Source organism: Paramisgurnus dabryanus, chromosome 22, assembly GCF_030506205.2.
Source record: "Paramisgurnus dabryanus chromosome 22, PD_genome_1.1, whole genome shotgun sequence".
Classification (NCBI taxonomy): Eukaryota; Metazoa; Chordata; class Actinopteri; order Cypriniformes; family Cobitidae; genus Paramisgurnus; species Paramisgurnus dabryanus.
Window position 1 is genome coordinate 32,591,478 of NC_133358.1, and position 18,845 is coordinate 32,610,322.

General features: G+C 36.7%; 2 protein-coding genes across 9 annotated transcripts in view; both read right to left on the reverse strand.

The window, feature by feature from the left end:
• Positions 1–284: 284 nt before the first annotated feature.
• On the reverse strand, positions 285–13,330 carry rheb (Ras homolog, mTORC1 binding). Its single transcript, XM_065258926.2, has 8 exons — positions 13,045–13,330; positions 9,813–9,884; positions 7,723–7,790; positions 7,344–7,426; positions 7,185–7,241; positions 5,300–5,347; positions 1,509–1,590; positions 285–1,081 (listed from the first exon to the last, which is right to left on the reverse strand). The coding sequence occupies exons 1-8, from the start codon at positions 13,094–13,096 to the stop codon at positions 989–991; spliced, it is 555 nt and encodes a 184-aa protein (XP_065114998.1). The 5' UTR covers positions 13,097–13,330; the 3' UTR covers positions 285–988.
• A 2,956-nt stretch (positions 13,331–16,286) lies between these two features.
• ptprma (protein tyrosine phosphatase receptor type Ma) overlaps positions 16,287–18,845 on the reverse strand; it is a 156,587-nt gene continuing 154,028 nt past the window's right edge. For all 8 annotated transcript variants that reach the window (XM_065258927.2, XM_065258928.2, XM_065258930.2 and 5 more), the window contains 2 exons: positions 18,559–18,694; positions 16,287–17,017 (listed from right to left, as the gene is read on the reverse strand). In XM_065258927.2, the coding sequence (XP_065114999.1) occupies positions 16,964–17,017; positions 18,559–18,694 (190 nt within the window). In that variant the 3' untranslated portion in view covers positions 16,287–16,963. The remainder of the gene's footprint in view (positions 17,018–18,558; positions 18,695–18,845) is intronic.

Sequence of the window (18,845 nt, forward strand, 5' to 3'; positions counted from 1 at the left end):
TTAAAACATATTGCATTCATAAGTGTTTCATGATTCTGTCAAGAAGTCAAACTAATATTTAATCCCCACACAGCCTTAAAGTTAAAGAATTTTGCTTAAGGAAAAACTCTATTGTTTTAGGAGAAAATTGAATTCTCTCATCTAAATTTGTTCTTGAAGTTTACCCAATACAATAAAAAAAGCCTACAGTAGTTTAATATAGTAAATATATACACATTTATAACCGCTTATGCACTAGCTTAAAAAACACACAGGAAATAAAAATCACTGCAAAAGACTCAAGGTGTAGTGAAACAAAACGCTGCGTTTAATGATTACAATCAAAAAAGTTCAACAACATTCACTCCTAAACGCTGCGACTTTATTGGCTATAATTACCGTTTAAGAAACACCATATACAAATTTGTCAGGGTTTGAGACAGCGAGGAAGATGAGAGGTAGAAAAGAGGTAAATGAAGACATAAGGCCGATGATGAAGAACAGGGATGAGGCAGAAAGCAGATGTGGGTTCATGTCAGAGAATGGGCTTCTCCCAAATGAATAAAACTTGAAGGAAAAAAAACACGATGAACTAAAAACTTAAAACGAAGGTGAAATGAAGTATAAAAAGTTTAAAAGGAAAAGCCAAACTTTTATGGAGAAAAACAGGCAGCTAGCCACTTCAAGTAGAGGGATTTCCCAGTGTCCAGTGCTGTGGTGCAGCTGCGGGCGGAGGGGGAAAGGGGTGCGGTGGGGTCTGTAAACAGACTTTTCTAGCAAACATCTCATATTAAGTGTCTGTAACCCTGTTCAAATCCTGTAATTCCGAAGCTAAGCCTTTTCTTCACCATAAAACAGACCAAAAAAAACAAAACAAAGCACAGCTGCTGGATTAACCCGAAACACCAGAAAAAAACAAACATGCTTGCTAGAAAAGTTTGTGCTGTTCTCTGGTGGGCGGGGCAGACTGTGGGAGCGGGGCGGGGCATGTCAGAGAGGTCAGGGTTATCTACATCACGGCGCAAGACGTCCGACCCTGTGGAGCTCCACCGTCCATCTTCTCGGCCTCCAGGATTATCCTCTTAAACACCTCTACGGCCGTCTGAAAACAAACAAACACTCAAGTCAACACAAAATTAAGGGACTGACACACGGAGCTACTTATTATATATAAACAACCATTTCTCAATCCGGAGGTCATGTCATCATACCTAGTTTTTTCAAGTTAACTGAGCATTACATTCACAAGTCATAAACATATTACGACAATTTAATATTCTGAAATATTTGTCTTGATCACGTTTGCCATTTACAAATGCAACTTGCGGAAATTGCAGCCTTCTGATGAAGAAACGGCCAATGACTCTTTGCCTTGATCAATCACTCACAAGTAAATTGAGTCGATTAATTTAGCAAAATTCTACAAAAATACTCCTTGACAACAGAATGTGTTTGAATAATCACATCTCTCAGTTTCAGTCAAGCTCAGGAATATGAATATATTTACAGAAATAACATCAGAAAATCACCTGGTTCTCTTTCGCTGAAGACTCCATGAAGGATGCGTTCCATGATTCTGCCAACGCTTTCCCCTCTTCACAACTGATCACACTGAGAGACAGAAATCAAATACATTTTATAATAACAATTCACTGCATGTAACTTCATCCACACATGATCTGAAGAGTTTATACACATCCTGTAAAGACTCATGATGGGTAATCTTACACCGCCTGAAATATTATCTACAGCGTCTTAAGTTTGCTTCAGATCTGTGATTCAATCATCAACTAAAATGGAAAGTGAAGCATTTACTAATATATGATAACACATACATGGGCTGCAAAAACAATTCTTTTTAAAATCAATTAATCGGGTAATTATTTTTTCGATTTATCAACTAAATCACATAAAAATGACTCATTTTTTCACCTATGATTAAAGGGGCCATGACATGAAAATCTGACTTTTTCCATGTTTAAGTGCTATGATTGGGTCCCTAGTAGGCCTGTCACGATAACAAATTTTGCTAGGCGATAAATTGCCTCGGAATTTATCGCGATAGGCGATAACATTGATGCTCCGGGACCATTATAATAATGCAGATACACCTTTTCAAAGATCTATAAACTTTTATTTCTAAACTAAGTAATACTGGAACTGGAAGACATTTTAAATATCCACAAGAAATGAACAAAATAACAGGATGATTGCGTTTTAGGTGCATATGCATGTTTGTCGTGTTGCCACTTTTAAGTGCTACGTTATTACCACAAATGCGACATAACGGCTCGTTCAGGTTCAGTGGTTCACCTCGGTCATTAGGTTTAAAACCAAAGTACTCCCACACTGCAGCTGTAGCGTTTGGTTTTGAAACTTGGCTGTTTACACTTGGTATCAAGATGTGTTTTTGATCAGATCACAAGTGGACGAGAGAGACATATCACATTTACACCTGGTATTTAAATCCGTCTCTTTTGTCCACTTTCGACCGCTTCTGTGCTGAATACTGTGAGGGGACGGTCCGTGAGACGGTGGGCGAGTCTCTCCGCTGTCATTTGAACGCCAGCGGGAGTAATTATGAGTTTATATGGACGCAAACTAATATTATGTCGGAGTCCGCTGCTTGTTTAGCAAGTATACATGCTGCACAGTGTTTTGTACGTTTATATGTTAGAGCTTTCTCTGAATTTTCAGCGCAATTGATGAAATAAGATCGCGCAACTTTCACACGCTTGCAAAATGAAACTGCGGAGATCACCCGCTTTAGTTTATCAATGAAAGGCTAAAATAGCACTGTTCACCTTGTGTCAGAAAAGTCAGAAAAGACGTAAAACATTGTGATCCGATCGATAAAAACGCATGTTAATGACAAGTGTAAACAGCCTCTAGTAAATCCATCTTTTTCTCCAACTCTCGTCTTAACTAGTGTTTTCTCCTGCTACACTTCTCACGCGGCTCTCATCCTCCTCAGTACTCCTACTGTGATAGGCTACGCCAGGAGTCCCCCCTCCCCACACAGATCATGCGACTGACAAATGACTGACGAGGGTTCACTCCTTGTCACTCGTTGCACGGAGCGGTCATCCAGTCTCTTTGGTAGAGAGAGAGAGAGACAAGGAAAACAAACAAGCATGCAAATGTGAATTATCGCGGCCTAAAAAAATGATCGAGCTCATTTTATTTACCGTGCGATTAATCGATTTATCGTTTATCGCGACAGGCCTAGTCCCTAGTGATGCTATCAACCTAGAAAATTTGAAAAAGATCAACCCAGTAACTTAGTTTTGGTAAACCATTCTCTACAAGCACATGAAAAAATAGGTCGTTGAAATTTGGCTCTCCTTATGATGTCATAAGGAGCTCTTATTATAATAATCCAACCCCTTAATCCAACCACAGCACTGCCATTTAGTGCAGAGAGAAAATAATTCACAGAACAATTGAGTTTCAATTTCAACAAACCACCATCATTGTGATCAGTGTTTGCACTTGATCTGCACATGTGCATTTTAGAGGACACACCCAAAACGGCACATTTTTGCACACACCTACAAAGTGGCAATTTTAACATGCTATAATAAATTATTTATATGGTATTTTGAGCTAAAACTTCACACATGTGCTCTGGGGCACCAAAGATGTATTTGACATCTTAAAAAAGTCCTGTGACATGGGCCCTTTAAAAAAGGCACTACTTGAGAGTATTCACGTGTAGAAGTGTACTTTTAAAGGTAGCAAAACCAAGTAACAGTGTCCTCTTAAATGATCATGTAAGTGGGTTCCTGTCTCATCTTAATATGAAAGAAATGATCAAGGTAACTGTGGCCCTGTTAACTTTTGTTCCATTGTTTGAGTTGGTGGCCATTTGCTTATGTTTGGGCCAAGTGTCTGAGTCAGAGGTGACTGGCAAACCTAAGGTGTGAACCCATTTCTATGATAATGAAATGGTCTGGGTGAGAGAGTGTAATGTTGATTTGATTAAGGGTTGGTGAAACTCCACAATAGGGAGTGGATTACTTCTTTTCAATGCTTTGTTTAAAGTTGAGTGCTTTGTTTTCCATTAAGGGCACTGCTCCCTAAAAATGTGTATAAATGCAATGTAGGGCAACTGTAAGACAAGACTTTGTCACTGCAGCTCCTGGGATCTGTGCTCTGATTTAAAGATCGCTTTCTACAATAAAGACTACTGCTCGAGAAAATCCAAGTCTCCTGGTCTTCCCTAAAAAGGTTTACAAAAGAACAAACGCCACACACTACTAGAGTCAAAGATGGCTGCACTTCCTGTCCTGCTTTAATGAGGGGGAATTTATACTGATGACATCACATCCTGTACAGCAGAGAACAACAAAGCACTTTTTTACTTCCTACAGGGAAAGCCCTGACAGTAACTGTGACTTACAGACTCTCCAATAACTGAAATGATCTGTAATGAATGTGTTGATGCCAGTGGTTTATTCAAGTATGAAGTGGATTTTTATGGCATTGGTTACAGACTCAAGAGTTGATGCTGACATTTCATTCTTTAGATACTTGTGTGGTCGTGAAGGTTTAACTGTTTACTGTCATTCACGTGGATGTAATGTTTACTACTTTTTTCAGTGCATTATGGGTATTTCTCACAGCATACCAGCTAACACTAATCACACACAAACAGCCATGAGAGATGTGCGGCTTTCTGGTTCCCAGTCTGAAGAGTTCAAAGGTTTCCAGTGGGATGGGAGTTTTAGGGGATTCAGGAGGTTTTGATAAACATAAGAGACTAATTCTCAAGGCTTCAAATAGACATCAGAACAAATGACATCACATGACCCACAAAGAATAATATCAATGGAGTTTAATCAAAAACAAAGTATCTGAATCCTTACGAGTCACAGAAGATCATATATTTGTGATTATACCACAGGCTGTTGAATGCTTGATTCTGATTGGTTGAGAAATGTATATATAGGTTACCGGCCCCCAAATATAAAGAGTTATCGGCCAAAATTAACATATCGGTGCATCCCTAATTTTAACATGTTATAATAAATTATCTATATGGTACTTAAGAGTTAAAACTTGACATACGTACTCAAAGATTTAATTTGACATTTTCAAAAAGTCTTGTGAAATGTCCCCTTTAAAATGACCACCAGATTAATGTTTGTGGTAACCGTTGTATAAGAGGAATAATTGACTCCGATCCTTTAAATTATTTGGAAATAATGCACAACAGAGGTGTAACTTCACTCAGGCCACATTACCACATCGGGTGTGCATTATTTTAAATAATTCAACGGCCCATCGTAAATGATTCCTTAACATAAATCATCCTTACCGTTCCATGTGAAGATCTTTCTTATTGCCCACCAGCATTATGGGTACTCTATGAGAAGAGACAAAAAACTACATTTACACCTCAGCAACAATAAGATCAACTGAAGGTAAAAATCATTCATGCAGTTTAAACCCAAATAACACTTGCATAAGGATCTGATCTACAGTCCACCCATCTTTAGAAAAATGACAGATGACATGGATTATATTGACTTGAATGTTGTGTTTTAGACGTCGACTGATTGTCAGGGCCGATGTTGATATAGATTATTACAGATCGAGTAGACCGATAACCGATATTTCAAAGCTATATATATATATATATTAGGGGTGTAACGGTACGTGTATTCGAACCGGACCGTTTCGGTTCAGGGCTTTCGGCACGGTGCACGCGTGCACCGAAAGGCCGAATGCATTTTGTGTGCGCCTGTGCGGAACATAATACGTGCGTTTCCGCACGAACATATTAAGTGGCGGAAGTCTCCGCGTTCAGCGCAAGTCTTCTGTCAAACATATAACATAATTCGGCCCGCAGAAAGATTTTTATTTACTTAGTTGTATATCCGTTTGATTATTGGTGTAAACGTTTACGTGTCATATCTAAAAGCGCATGTTAAACGCGTGTCAACGCGCTGCTTTGTTCTTTCAAAAGTGCGTGAGAGGATGCACGTCTTTCGTTGCTACGCATTCATGAGACGCGCTTTCTGTGACAGCGAGAATAAGGAATGCGTGATCAGATTTTTCATCTGCACATCACGTCAATCATATCATTGTCACAATGCGATCAGCTGGTCGGGACAGAGAAGAGCTGTAACCCGGGCTTACTCAGTTGTTACTCAGCTACGGAGGGGTTCGTTAGTAAAGTCACAGGCAGCTTACATTGACGACACAAGCAAAGATTAGGATAAACGTGCAAAAGATCAAAGATGGCTATGTATGCAGCTCACTAATCTCAAAATGAGTGTATAATAAGTATATCATCATGTTGCTTGCTATGCAGTTACACATAGAGCAGTAATATTATTTTTTATACAGAGATGGTACATAGCCAATTCAATACTGTGAGTTAAACAATCCAAAATAAATCAAAACAGAAAATTTTTGGTGGCAAAAATGTAGGCTAATAGTTCATAAATGTATTCAGGAATTGAATTTGTTAGTTCAAGGTTTTAGTAGAAAAAGTTTAAGAGAAGGTTAAGAAAAGAGTTACCTACTGTTATAAAATAATGTAAAAAAGAACTTTGCAGTAGTATTTTATTTATTATTTTTTCATTTTATATATATTTTATATGTTATATTTTAATAAAAACTGTTTAAAAAAAAAAGTGTAAACAAATTGTAAAAAAAAAGTTTATAGTAATAAACAACCTGCAGTTTAATGTTTGCATTTTTCCCTTACTGTACCGAAAATGAACCGAACCGTGGCTTCAAAACCGGGGTTCGCACCGAACCGCGATTTTTGCGTACCGTTACACCCCTAATATATATATATATATATATATATATATATATATATATATATATATATATATATATATATATATATATATATATGTCTGGGGTAAAAATTAAAACTAATGTCAAAATTAAAACACAGGCTCTGACAAAAACTTTCAATTCTTTTAAACTCTTTTAATCCTGACTCTGAGAATGTTAATCATAAGATTCAAATTAATAATAAAAAAGAGAGCAGGAAAGACCCATAAACTTTATAAGATATGTCGATGATTGACATCAATAATTGGCATATTGATAATCGGTCAAAACCTAGTGTGCATGTTACAGTTTTTGGATATGAGTTGATCTCCTCTGCATTAAATGAGTTTAAAATAACCTGAAGACGAGTAAATGATGATCATCTTAGTAAACACTAAATAAACACTTACTGTACTTTCCCAACCATATCCAACAACTTCTCATGGATAACTTTAATTACTTCAAAACTGCAAGAGAAAAACAGATGAAGTGTGTCATATCATCATCACTGGATTTATAAGGAAAGAAAGACGTCACTGATGTGGTCACGACTCTTTTAATGCAAATACCTTTTATTTGATGTGACTGAATACACCAGAATGTAACCGTTGATGTCTATTGAGTACGTCTGAGGAAAGATTGAGTATTCATCCTGGAAAAAACATCAATAAAGGTCAGAAGATGGAGACATAATCAACATTTTAATGAGGTTTACGGTTGGAAACTATCAGCAACCTTCTGTTTAATGTCTCATTTCTTTACAAGAGAAAGAAAATCATTGACTTTAACATCACCAGTATGCGAACATGTAGTTCATCAGTATTTATTTTAAATGTAACATCATTCAGTGCTTTATTTATTATGTGAATATGAGCCGCAGGCAGCACATGACTTTAATCATACAGAAATGTTTGTTATAAGTATTGAGTTTATGTTGTTTTCTCTCACCTGACCGGCGGTGTCCACCAGCTGTAGTGAATACTCTTGTCCATTCACCGTTATCATCTTAGTGAACGCTGAAGATAAAGACAACAATCAGATTATCCACACAAACAACATAAGCAGAGAAATAAACACATGAACTGGAGTAAAACTAGAATGAAGGAAAAGCAGATCTAGAATATCTACACAACAACAAGACCAAAGTCTGAATCCAACACCACAGACACAAACACAAATATCATCTCAATGACTCGACTCATTTTTACTCTCATGCATCATTCATTACTTGAACTCACTGTGCTTACCAAAGATTTCAGACATTACAGTAAATCCAGCCCAAGTACTAACACGATGATCTCAGAGAGATATTTTTAGTCTTACATCACTAAGGGGTTGTTTCCCAGACAGGGATTAGACTAGTCCTAGACTAAAATAAACGTAAGAGCCGTCCAAACTGAAAACATTCTTAGGGGCTAATCACACCAACCGCGCTTTAAAACACAAGGCGCGACGCACTGCCTTTTTAAAAAAAAAAAGAGCAGTGCAACGCGGCTTTTTATATTGCTAGGCAACCACCAAGTCAGCTGTCTTGTCAATCAAATATTGAAGCGTGAGCGCTCTTTTGCTGTTGACTGTCATATTAGCAGAAACTTTAAGGACGCTTGCTCTGACCTTGTTTGAGGATGAGAGGTGCACAAACACGCAGGAGAAAGTGAGCGAGTGGAGTCCGGTTCTTCAAAGCAACTGTAAACTTCCCTCACTACAACTTAAGGCCCGGCTCTCCCCTCATTCGATTGGACAATGGAAAGACGCGAATGACGTCGGGCGCTTTTCCGCTCGCAGCACTTCTTCAAAAGCGTGTGCTGCGGCCGGCAGCAAAAACCACAAGGCGCTCGGCGCGCATAAACAGCGCGCAAACGCCCCCTGCCCATAGAATATCATTCAAAAAAGGCGCCTGCAACAGCTATAAACGCTTTTGGTGTGATCAGCTCCTTAAAATACATCAGTGCCTTCTGTTTCGCCTCAAAATGCACACCACTAATGTTTTTAGTAAGGCTTGTTTGGTAAAACTAGTTATATTTCATAAATAAACTAAGGCCTAGTCCTGGCTTAAACTAATTCCTGTCTGGAAAACCAGCCCTAAGGGGTTGCGTACACCAAAACTTTTACGCCCGTGGCCGGCGCATGTTTTCAATAGTTTCCACTGGAAGCTCGGCGTTTTTCAAATAAGCCAGCAGCTAGCGGGTTTTTTCCGCGCTGAAAATCGTCGCTGAACGTCGAGAGTTGAAAGAGATTCAACTTTGGGAGAAAAGCTCCGCTCGTCAATGTCAGTTCTCACACGGCCGCCCAATCACAGTGGAGGAGGGGCGGGACATTACCACAACAACCAACCGGCTCGCAGCTGAAGTATCACAGCTACCAAAGCGCTCAGCTGAAGAAAGCTGGCACTCAGCTGAAAAACAGCTGGCATTCGGCGTCCTCAAGGCGTTTTCAGCCGCGTTTAAAAGTTTTGGTGTGTCCAGCCCCTTAGTGTGTCTGTTTTCTGATGTAGAAATCCCAGCGGCTGATAAACATTGATGACCGTGTGATCATGTGACCTCACAGGACAAAAACACGAGTAACTGTAAACTAGTTTGTGCTCCGTCACTGTAACTTTAACTACCTATAGGTCTGTGTCTCACAGTACTGACTGTTATTTACATACTGCACAACAACAACAACAACAACATGAGAAATACAGACATCACACTACTGACACTACTGTTACACAACTATCATCATTATCATCATCATCATCGTTTGTGCAGACTTCCACCTAACAATGAGATTCATGTGCTTCACTACTCAAGAGTCTGATAGTTATCTTAAAATATCTGGGTTATTAGCTACTACAACTATAAACATGTTGACAGCTCATCTTTAACTAAATTCACTTGAAGACTTCAGTTTAATATCCACTATAGTGCACCTTACAATAAAAGTAAGAATGAAAATGTGTGACATGAATGTGTAAATGACTAAACAATAAAATAATAAAAATTCATTATTGTGTAAATGACATTTGATAAGAGTGACGAGGATCAGGATTCACTTACTGTTTTCAATAGTGGGATCATAAGAGTCGACAAACTGGCCCTCCACAAACTGTATTGTCAAAGAAGATTTACCTGTAAAACACAAACATCAAACTTTAACCCAACAGATCAGTTATAATGTGTCAGAGAAGATAATAACATGTTTAGATAATGGAGATTTCATTCTAGAGAGTCAAAAAGAGAGAGAGAGAGAGAGAGAGTCAGTGAGATGCTCTGCAGTCTGTTGCTATAACAACAGTGAGTTCCTCTCAGCATCCCGAGTGTTTGTAGATGTGAATCTCATTCAGAGTAAAGACTGACTCAGGACTAAAGATGATCTGAGATTTCTCATTCACGCAGACAGCAGTGATCACAACAACACTTTTTCAACATCGCATAACATTACATAGCAGAAAATTCCAGCTTTCTTATCCATCTACCTAGTAGGGATGTAAATGGGACAGTTGAATGAGGATGAACCACATATTGATATTTTGTGCGTGGAACCGAATCATTAGAGATTTTATTGACATATCCATCCATATCCATGTATTGTTACCCCCCGTCTAGCTAGAAAGTTACATTTTGTATAAAGAAATTAAAATGGGTCAACACCTCGTTGGGTTTTTGACTCTTGATATTATTACAATCATTTCCTTTTAAAAAACAATGCAGAGGAGCAACTGGTTTCTTTTCAGTTTAATGGAGGCAGATCAGATTTCCAGCATCCTTCCTCATCATTTCTATAAATAGACGATGAAACAGGAGAGCCATCGAGAACAAACATAACATATAGTTCCCATCTCCCATAGCAAGAACCCAAATACAACAACCAGATGAGGAAATGACCTTCAGTAAACGACCAATCAAGTCAACAAGCTGAACATCTACGCAGACGTCTACTGTGCTCATACACCAAACTATTTCAACATGACAACCTGAGACATTACAGTCAAAAGAACATTTAATCACTTGTAGAAGTCACATTAAAGAGTTAAGAGTTTTATAATCAAACATCTATTCTCTGAACTAGTGAAGTATTGTCATGATATATTGAATTAAAAGACATCCGTCATAAAGATTCAACTGAACTCATATAAACACAAGAGAATGATGAAGTTAAAAATAAACATCATCTCTTGAAACTCATTCATACAATTCAACATTTATGACAGAAGCACAAACTTTATTTGATCATTAAATGGTTTGGTTTGTTGAGCTCTATGCACAACATGAACGGCAACCTAAACAACATCCAGTGTTCGTGAACAATAGTTAATAATAGAGATCCCACTACATTTACTATGATTTTACTGCGTGTATGTGAGGTAGGGCTGCACGATAAATCTCATGTGATTGTAATGCGCATCTCCTCAGTAAAGCCAGTTCTTTGATTAGTAGTAAACCAACATCACCCGCTTTTAGATGGAGCGGCATTTACTACACAGAGCCGTAGTTCACTGACAACCGAGGCAATTTCGCATTAATTCCCGCAGACATATGGCCTGCGATATGGTCCAGCTTGTCAGTGAACTATGGATTTGTGTAGTAAATGCCGCTCCATCTAAAAGCGGGTGATGTTGGTTTACTACTAATCAAAGAACCGGCTTTACTGACGAGATGCGCATGACAATCACACACGATTTATCGTGCAGCCCTAATGTGAGGTAAACCTGAAGTTTACTAATGTGTGTATTAGAGGTATTTAAGGGTCCATTTATATCCGAAAACCCAAGGTACGACCCGAGACAAGTTTCACGTGTGCCTCAGCCACAGGTCGGGTATAATATTAGCAGTTTTAGGTCTCAGGTAATTTAAACGGGTCCGTTTGGTAACCAAGGCAATGCTAAAATGTGCATTTAAAATCGAATGCACATTTTAGCGTAACCTTGGTGTCATCATCAGATAAAAATGAAAATAAACAGAGCAGCGGGAAACAAATTGGTTGCGAGGCTAAAATGATTTATGCACAACACGTATAAAGGTGTGTATCCAGTAGATGTGCTGTTGGCTGAGCACACATCAGTTTATCTCTTGTGTATTCTGTCTCACAGTATGTGTGTAAATCGATCAATGCAGAAATCACGCAGATCTGGAACAAAACGTCACTTATTTACATAACCGTGAACATCATTTACATTATTACTCAGTCAACGGTAAAAGTCATATAACTCAGAATTTTAAGGAATCGTTAATCAAAAAAAAAAAAAAAAAAAAACTCATTTATGTGCACTTGTGACGTGCCAAACCTGTAAGAGCCATTTATTCTGCTCAACACAGGGAAATTTTACAAATAATCTTCTACTGTATTGTTGTGCCCTCATAAGAAATGTACCTTATAAAGTAGTTTTATGAACAGAATAGTGTATGTAAAGCATAGATTTATTGTATAGCTGTGTCTTTTAGACTGTTTCATCGGACGTATGCCTCTGTTTGTCTGGCAGGCTAGTCTGTGAAAATACAATTTTTTTGGTTTCCTAGACGAGAGAAGACGACAATCAAAAATCAACGCTGTGTGAAGGTTTGGCAGCCAATCTGTAGTTAAAATTGTATAGATTAGGTAATACACATTTTGCACAGTAATGTTAGCCAAATGTAGTTTTTTATACGCTTTAGCTATGGTTTAAACTAAGGTTATAAACTTGTTTATTTTGCTTGTTATCAGAAATAAATTACTATAAAGGCACTCTGTTGTTATTAATTCTTTGTGAGTTTACCGGAAGTTACGCTTGTTCCACGAATGTGGTTTGTTTATGTTGTTACTGCAGAAAGCGTCTATACACACACGCACGTGTTTATGAGCTTTAATCTGAATCAACTCCATATAATTGACTTAATAATAGCCCACTGTGTATCAATGTACATTCAATTGAAACAGAAGTGTTTTTAATCAATATTAGCGTGTATTTTGTATCACACTTATGACTTTAAAGACTACAGCAGTAAAACTGAGGCCTGCGCACGTTCACGCTGACTAAAAAGCTCGCCCACCGTACACACAAACAGAAGTAAGACTGGGATTAAATGTAAATTGTTGTAAGATAAATCTCCTAACATTAGAGTTTATATTAAATACTCACTGATAAACAGTTAAACATCGTGTTTACATGTGCGCACGAACTGAGGAGATGCAGCGCGTGCTCGGGGTGACATTCAGCTCACGCGACCGCGCACGAGCCCCACGCGTGAGGGGAAAATTAGACGCCGATTAAACGCTTTATAACAGTTGCGTGCTGGACATCACGATACTCACCGACGGATCTGTATCCCAGGACGGCGATCTTTCTCGATTTCGGCTGCGGCATCTTTATTTATCCCCTACCGCATCAATATCGACATGTGAGAGGATTTTGCTCCCGGAGCGCGCGAAATCACATTGACTTGTTCCGGTTCTGCAGTTCGTCGTCGATGAGCTTGAAGAATAAAAGCGATAAATTCTGTCGTGCAAATGAAACAGATTTTGTGTAAATTACGAAGAAACTAAGTAGCGCGACTCTGCGTCACTCCCCACCGAAAGACTGCGTTAATTGTGCAAGAACGAGCAGGCGGGATTGGTTGAGCTTCGCTGAAAGGCGGGACTTGCAGCTGTTAATCGTGCAACCATTGGTTGAGGGATTCTTGTCGTCTCTATAAAAGTGAACGTGATTGGGCGATCAAAGTTGTCAGTGATGACATCAAAGGTCAACAAGCACACACAGGAAATACGTAATATAATTTACATCCGCATTGCACAAATAAGACGGACAAACCTTTTGTTTCTGCTAGCAAAATATCATATTCATAAGTGTAAATTCTCAAAGTGCAAACCCCTTTTTCTAAGATTTAAACATGAAATGAAAATATATTTTGATACACTTGAATCCTCTAACAACCTGAAAGCTATGAGAACAATCGCTGTGTTTAAGGACTTGGCACTTGGTTTGGACTGAAAGACTGGACTCTGGCATATTATTTTATTGTAACATGGCAATGATGACAATTGTTGTTATTTTCTTTTTCTGTTTAATAATAAAAAAATAAATAAATAAAAAAACAAATAAGACGGACAAATTTTAAAAAAAAATTAGACGGACAATGTTGCCCATTTCTTTTCAGTTTGGGTTGACTTAAGTTTATATCTTTCAGCTCTGCAAATATGACTCTAAGATATTATTTTCTATTATGAATGACCCAAAATGTTTTTCTTGAACATAACGTTAACTTTGATTTTTATGCCAGATTCTTTATCCACAAACAACAATGTCCTAAATCCCTTCTATATTTTTCACTCTTTCTTGTAAAAATTATTGACTTTGTTTCTTCTCTAAGACTTAAAAAAGTACACTATGATGATTCATTTAAAAATTCAATTGTGCAGTTTTCTTATTTATAATTGTACATTTTAATTGATGCAAACCCAAATTGATCTTGATATCTTCTTTCTGTGTTGTTATTACAATTGTCTGTGACACAACAATGTTTTCAAAATCTTTCTCTGAATGTATATGCATTCTTAAAAATCGATAATAATAATAATAAAAAATTAAGACAGACAATAAATATTATGATCAGAAAGAAAAGCCATTTAAGTTGTTTTAAGACAAATTGTGGTCTCAATGTACACATTCATTTCTACACTATATGCTTTAATTAAAAACTCAATGTGTTCAAAAGATAGAGTGTAGGTTTCAATACTTTAAAAATGACATTTTATAGTCAAGTGAAAATTGGATACATTTTAAATCCATGACCCCTCAAACAGTAAGAGGATAGTTAAGATTAAAAAGTATTGTGGGCTGATTTTTTTATTTTTTGGGGGGGGGGGGGGGGTGATGGGTGTCTTAAAGATGTATTGCAAGATCATTTTTTGTAAACACAGCTAAGTGACACAATTGAATCCTGTGTAGGTTTATATGGTTTATATACACATCTCTCACGATTTAACAGTCTTGGTAATAAACACTGTAAAATAATACGCAGCATTTTGGTCAAATCAACCAATATTTTTATGTTACTTTAACTTGAATTTATAAGTTATGTCAATTTATTAAAGCCAAAACTTAAAATAGAAGGTTGATTTGACTTGCAAAACCAAGTTGTTTTAACTTCATGCTGGCTTTTTTTTTTTAAAGTGAAGTGCAGGTAAAATGTTAACAGGAGTTTATTACTCGCCCAACACTTCCACTTCCTTCTCTCTCTCTCTTTTAATAGGCAGTGTATAAAATGACAAAACTTTGTAAGCTGAAAGTAACTTTATAAAGCATTTTTTTATATTTTTGCCTCCCTTACACAAATGACTTTATTGTTTTCTTTGCTGTTGTTAAGTTGTTTTGCATAACAGAGTCTGAAAAACAACTACATGTAAATGCATTCAAAGCAATGCTGCAAATCCTATCACCTTTTTATGTCTGACCTCTTACTTTATTCAAGTCTTTATGGTGTCACTACTGTATGTTTTATATAAAGTGAGGGTTGCCTCCAAAGGAATATATGAGACAATCTTTATAGGAAATAAAGGACACTGAAACATTTGTGTTGTATTACATTAAAATGACAGTGTTTGGCATTTCAGTGTCTGCAATACTCGTTAAAAAAGATATTTTTTGTCTAAGTTAAATGGTAAAATAAATCTAAGACAAACACATTTGTTTTGCTTAACTTACTCATGTCCAACTTAACTCTTAAGATGATTTTGATGTCATAGTAAAATGTCACACACAAATCAGCTGTCAATCCAGTGGTTCTCAAACTTTATTGTAGTACGGCCCCCTTATACGGTGCATCGCTTCACAGCCCCCCAAAGAAATTTTAGGACATAAAACATTCTTTAACTTTAAATTTGAATGAAATAAAACATATTAAATTATGCAACATAATGCTGTTGGTTAGTAGTCTTATTTTTTCTGAGGTTTAATTACACAGAATTTATGATACATTATTTTATTTTATAAAACGTAATTTTTAATCTTAATGTATATGTTTTGAATATGTTAATTTTTCTTTTTTATGTTAATTTTATTATGACATGCAAGATGATAATTATTCATCATGTATTCAGTAAAGTTGTCTTTAAAATAAAGTTATCTGATTAATCTTACAGAAGCTCAAACAAATGAAAAGAGCTGAAAGAGAGAATAGAGAAACTGTTAACTTGAAATGCTTTAAACAGAAATATAATATCTATCTGAATTTAAACTGATACTGATTTGAACGAGCAAAGCAAAATCATAAGCCAGTGGTCTCCAACATGGTGGGCAACATTGCAGTCACGTTTTCAGGAGTGAGTCTTGGTTCTGTTTTAACTAAAAATCAAGATTGTTTTAGTGTTTTATATACATCTGTCCAGTTATGCCAAACTGAAGTATATCATTTGAAATGACTGTCAGCTCACTTACCTTTAACCAGCTGGATAAACACACTTCAGAAATGTCTTTCAATGAATGTGAGCTTCCTGAAAATATCATTTTCTCATAATCCAAACAAACTGCACATCACAAAGGAGACGAGGACGACAGGTTGGCAGATATAGATATGTATTTATAGTTTTTTTCATACCAGATAAATAAAAAGTTAACAATACAATCTGGTCACCATTATATGTGGAGTCCTTATGATAATAATGACCAAATTAAAACATGATTGTCACTCAGTGTGCTTCACAAAAACCATCAATGAATAAATTATCTGGTGAACTTCAGCTATTTACAATATAAACAAAACGATCACAAATACAAGCTTTGGATCTTTTGACGGGACGGTTCAGCGCATGAATCGTTTCAGCAGTTTCTCCATCGTTCAACACAACAAACACAACGTAACGCTTTAATATCTGCACTGGTAATGCCACATGGGATTGAACTGTACATGCCAACAATTAATAAACAGAAGTACAAAAGCAAATAAACAGAAACATGATAAAAAATAAACATCCACGTGACGCTGCATTCCACACGGAAATGGAAGTGACCGACATCGTCCGACGAAGATAAAAAGCCAGTAAAGATAAAACGCATCAGTCTCTCGATGAGGGGTCGTGACGGACGTGTGATCAGATCAGAGATGTGGAGTGTGGATGATGTCATCTGTCTGATCCCATCAGCACTCGTAGAGTCGGTCCGGTCCGGTCCAGCCTTAACATTCTTGTGTTGTAGAGGGGGCTTATGGAAAAGAAAGGAGGGGGGCTGCCGTACGGTTTACCCAGAATTCAAGTATTCCAGTGCCACTTCATAACAAAACTTATATTGATCCTGGAGAAGAAGAAAAAACACAACCAGCAGGTGTCACTACAGTCTGCAAACATCTGAAGAAGAAACAATAATCTCTTCTATAATGTTTTATAAGCACAGAACTCTTTCATGGCATTGAAATTTGACTCTGTCAGAAAATACAAGAGTACCTCTAAAGTTTTCAGAAAACTCAATGTTTTTTGTTGTTGTGTACTGGACACATTCATAAAGACTATCATCACAGTATTATTTTCATGGATAAACTGATGAAATATTCAAGCTAATAATGATTTATAGTTCTGGACTGAGAGATATGATGGGAGGTTTAAACTGTCACCGACCCATTGTTTGGCATTACATTTACATTTAGTCATTTAGCAGACACTTTTGTCCAAAGCGACTTACAAGTGAGGTAAACAATAGAAGCAATTATAGCAACACAAAAAACAGCAATACATAAGTGCACTGAAAATACTCTCGTCAAGTCCAACACATAGCCAAGGGTTGGTTAGTACAATTTTTTTTAAGAAAGAAAAACAGAGAAAGGTAATGAGGTAATGGCGGAAGAGATGGGTTTTTAGCCGATTACATATTTAAAAAAAATAAAATCTTAGTCTAAGCTTACACTAATCTTGAAAACGATATATTGATTCAAAGCTCTCAGGTTGCGGTTTTCAAATTTCATCAACATTTTGCAAAAAGAATGATGTTCTAAGAGTTCTTTTCTAAAAGGCACGGGCCACAGATGGGCCAAAGGTGTTGTTAAATATTTATTATTAGATATCCTATAAACTTATAAACTATATATTGTTGGAAAGCTCTAAGAATGTAGTTTTCATATTTCAAGGCAATCTGATGATAGAAATTGTATAGTGAAAGTAATTTTGTTACACGTCACTGAACACATAGGAATAGATATAAATAATGATATATTTATAACATCCTATAATATCCTCTTAAATAAATCTTCAAAATTATTGACAACCTAAATATCATTGGAAAGCTCTATGAATGTAGTTTTCATATTTCAAAACTCTTTTGCACTAATAACAATGCATTGACAGTCATTTTTAATTTGTGAAAAGATTATCCAGCTAACCGGTAGTGGCCGTTGTTGGTAAAACTTCTAAAAGTGTGACAAAAACAAAATCTTTTGTGATTTTAACTTGAAATTTAGATCACAACTACTTGTGGCTTTATTTTTGTAGGAGTAAAACATTTTCATTTTTAAACATAAAATACATAAATCTTTTATGTTGTAACTAATTTTTGTCTTAACATTCAATACTACAAACACTTCAGTGAAAAACTTTAAAGTGTCTTCTTTTAAAAGAGATTTTGCTTCTAGACCAAATAATGCCTAAGGTAAAAGTGTATTGACTTCCAAAAGTAGAAAAAAGAATACTATAGAAATAAAGGGTTTGGTTACAAACATTCCTCAAAATATCATTGTTTGTGTTCATCAGAACAAATACATTTAAACAGGTTTGCGACAACATGAGGGTGAGTAAATAATGAGATGATTTTCAGTATTTTTGTCTCTTTAAAGTCCTGAAACTCACCAGCAGATCCACCATGTTGGGTTTGTTATTTCTCAGCGTCTTTACAGCGTGAAACACATCGACTGAATGTTGCTGTCTCAACATCTCACAGACGATACTGATGGCACAAAACGTCCCGCTGCGACCTCCTCCATTACTACACACACACACAAACACATCAGCTGTAGTTCTTCTCTGTGAACACTAGATGACGCTGTGCTACTGTTCATCACCTCACATCACATCATTTACAGTTTCAACAAGACTTTACAATTACAGACTCAATATGATCAGCTAACAAAACTACA

Excerpts from the sequence above, each read along its gene's own strand:
- rheb (XM_065258926.2), bottom strand. The coding sequence starts at position 13,096 with ATGCCGCAGCCGAAATCGAGAAAGATCGCCGTCCTGGGATACAGATCC. Across the intron at positions 9,885-13,044 it reads CCTGGGATACAGATCCGTCG|GTAAATCTTCTTTGACAATA; the intron begins GTGAGTATCGTG and ends TGTGTTTTACAG. Across the intron at positions 1,082-1,508 it reads CTTCAGCGAAAGAGAACCAG|ACGGCCGTAGAGGTGTTTAA; the intron begins GTGATTTTCTGA and ends GTTTGTTTTCAG.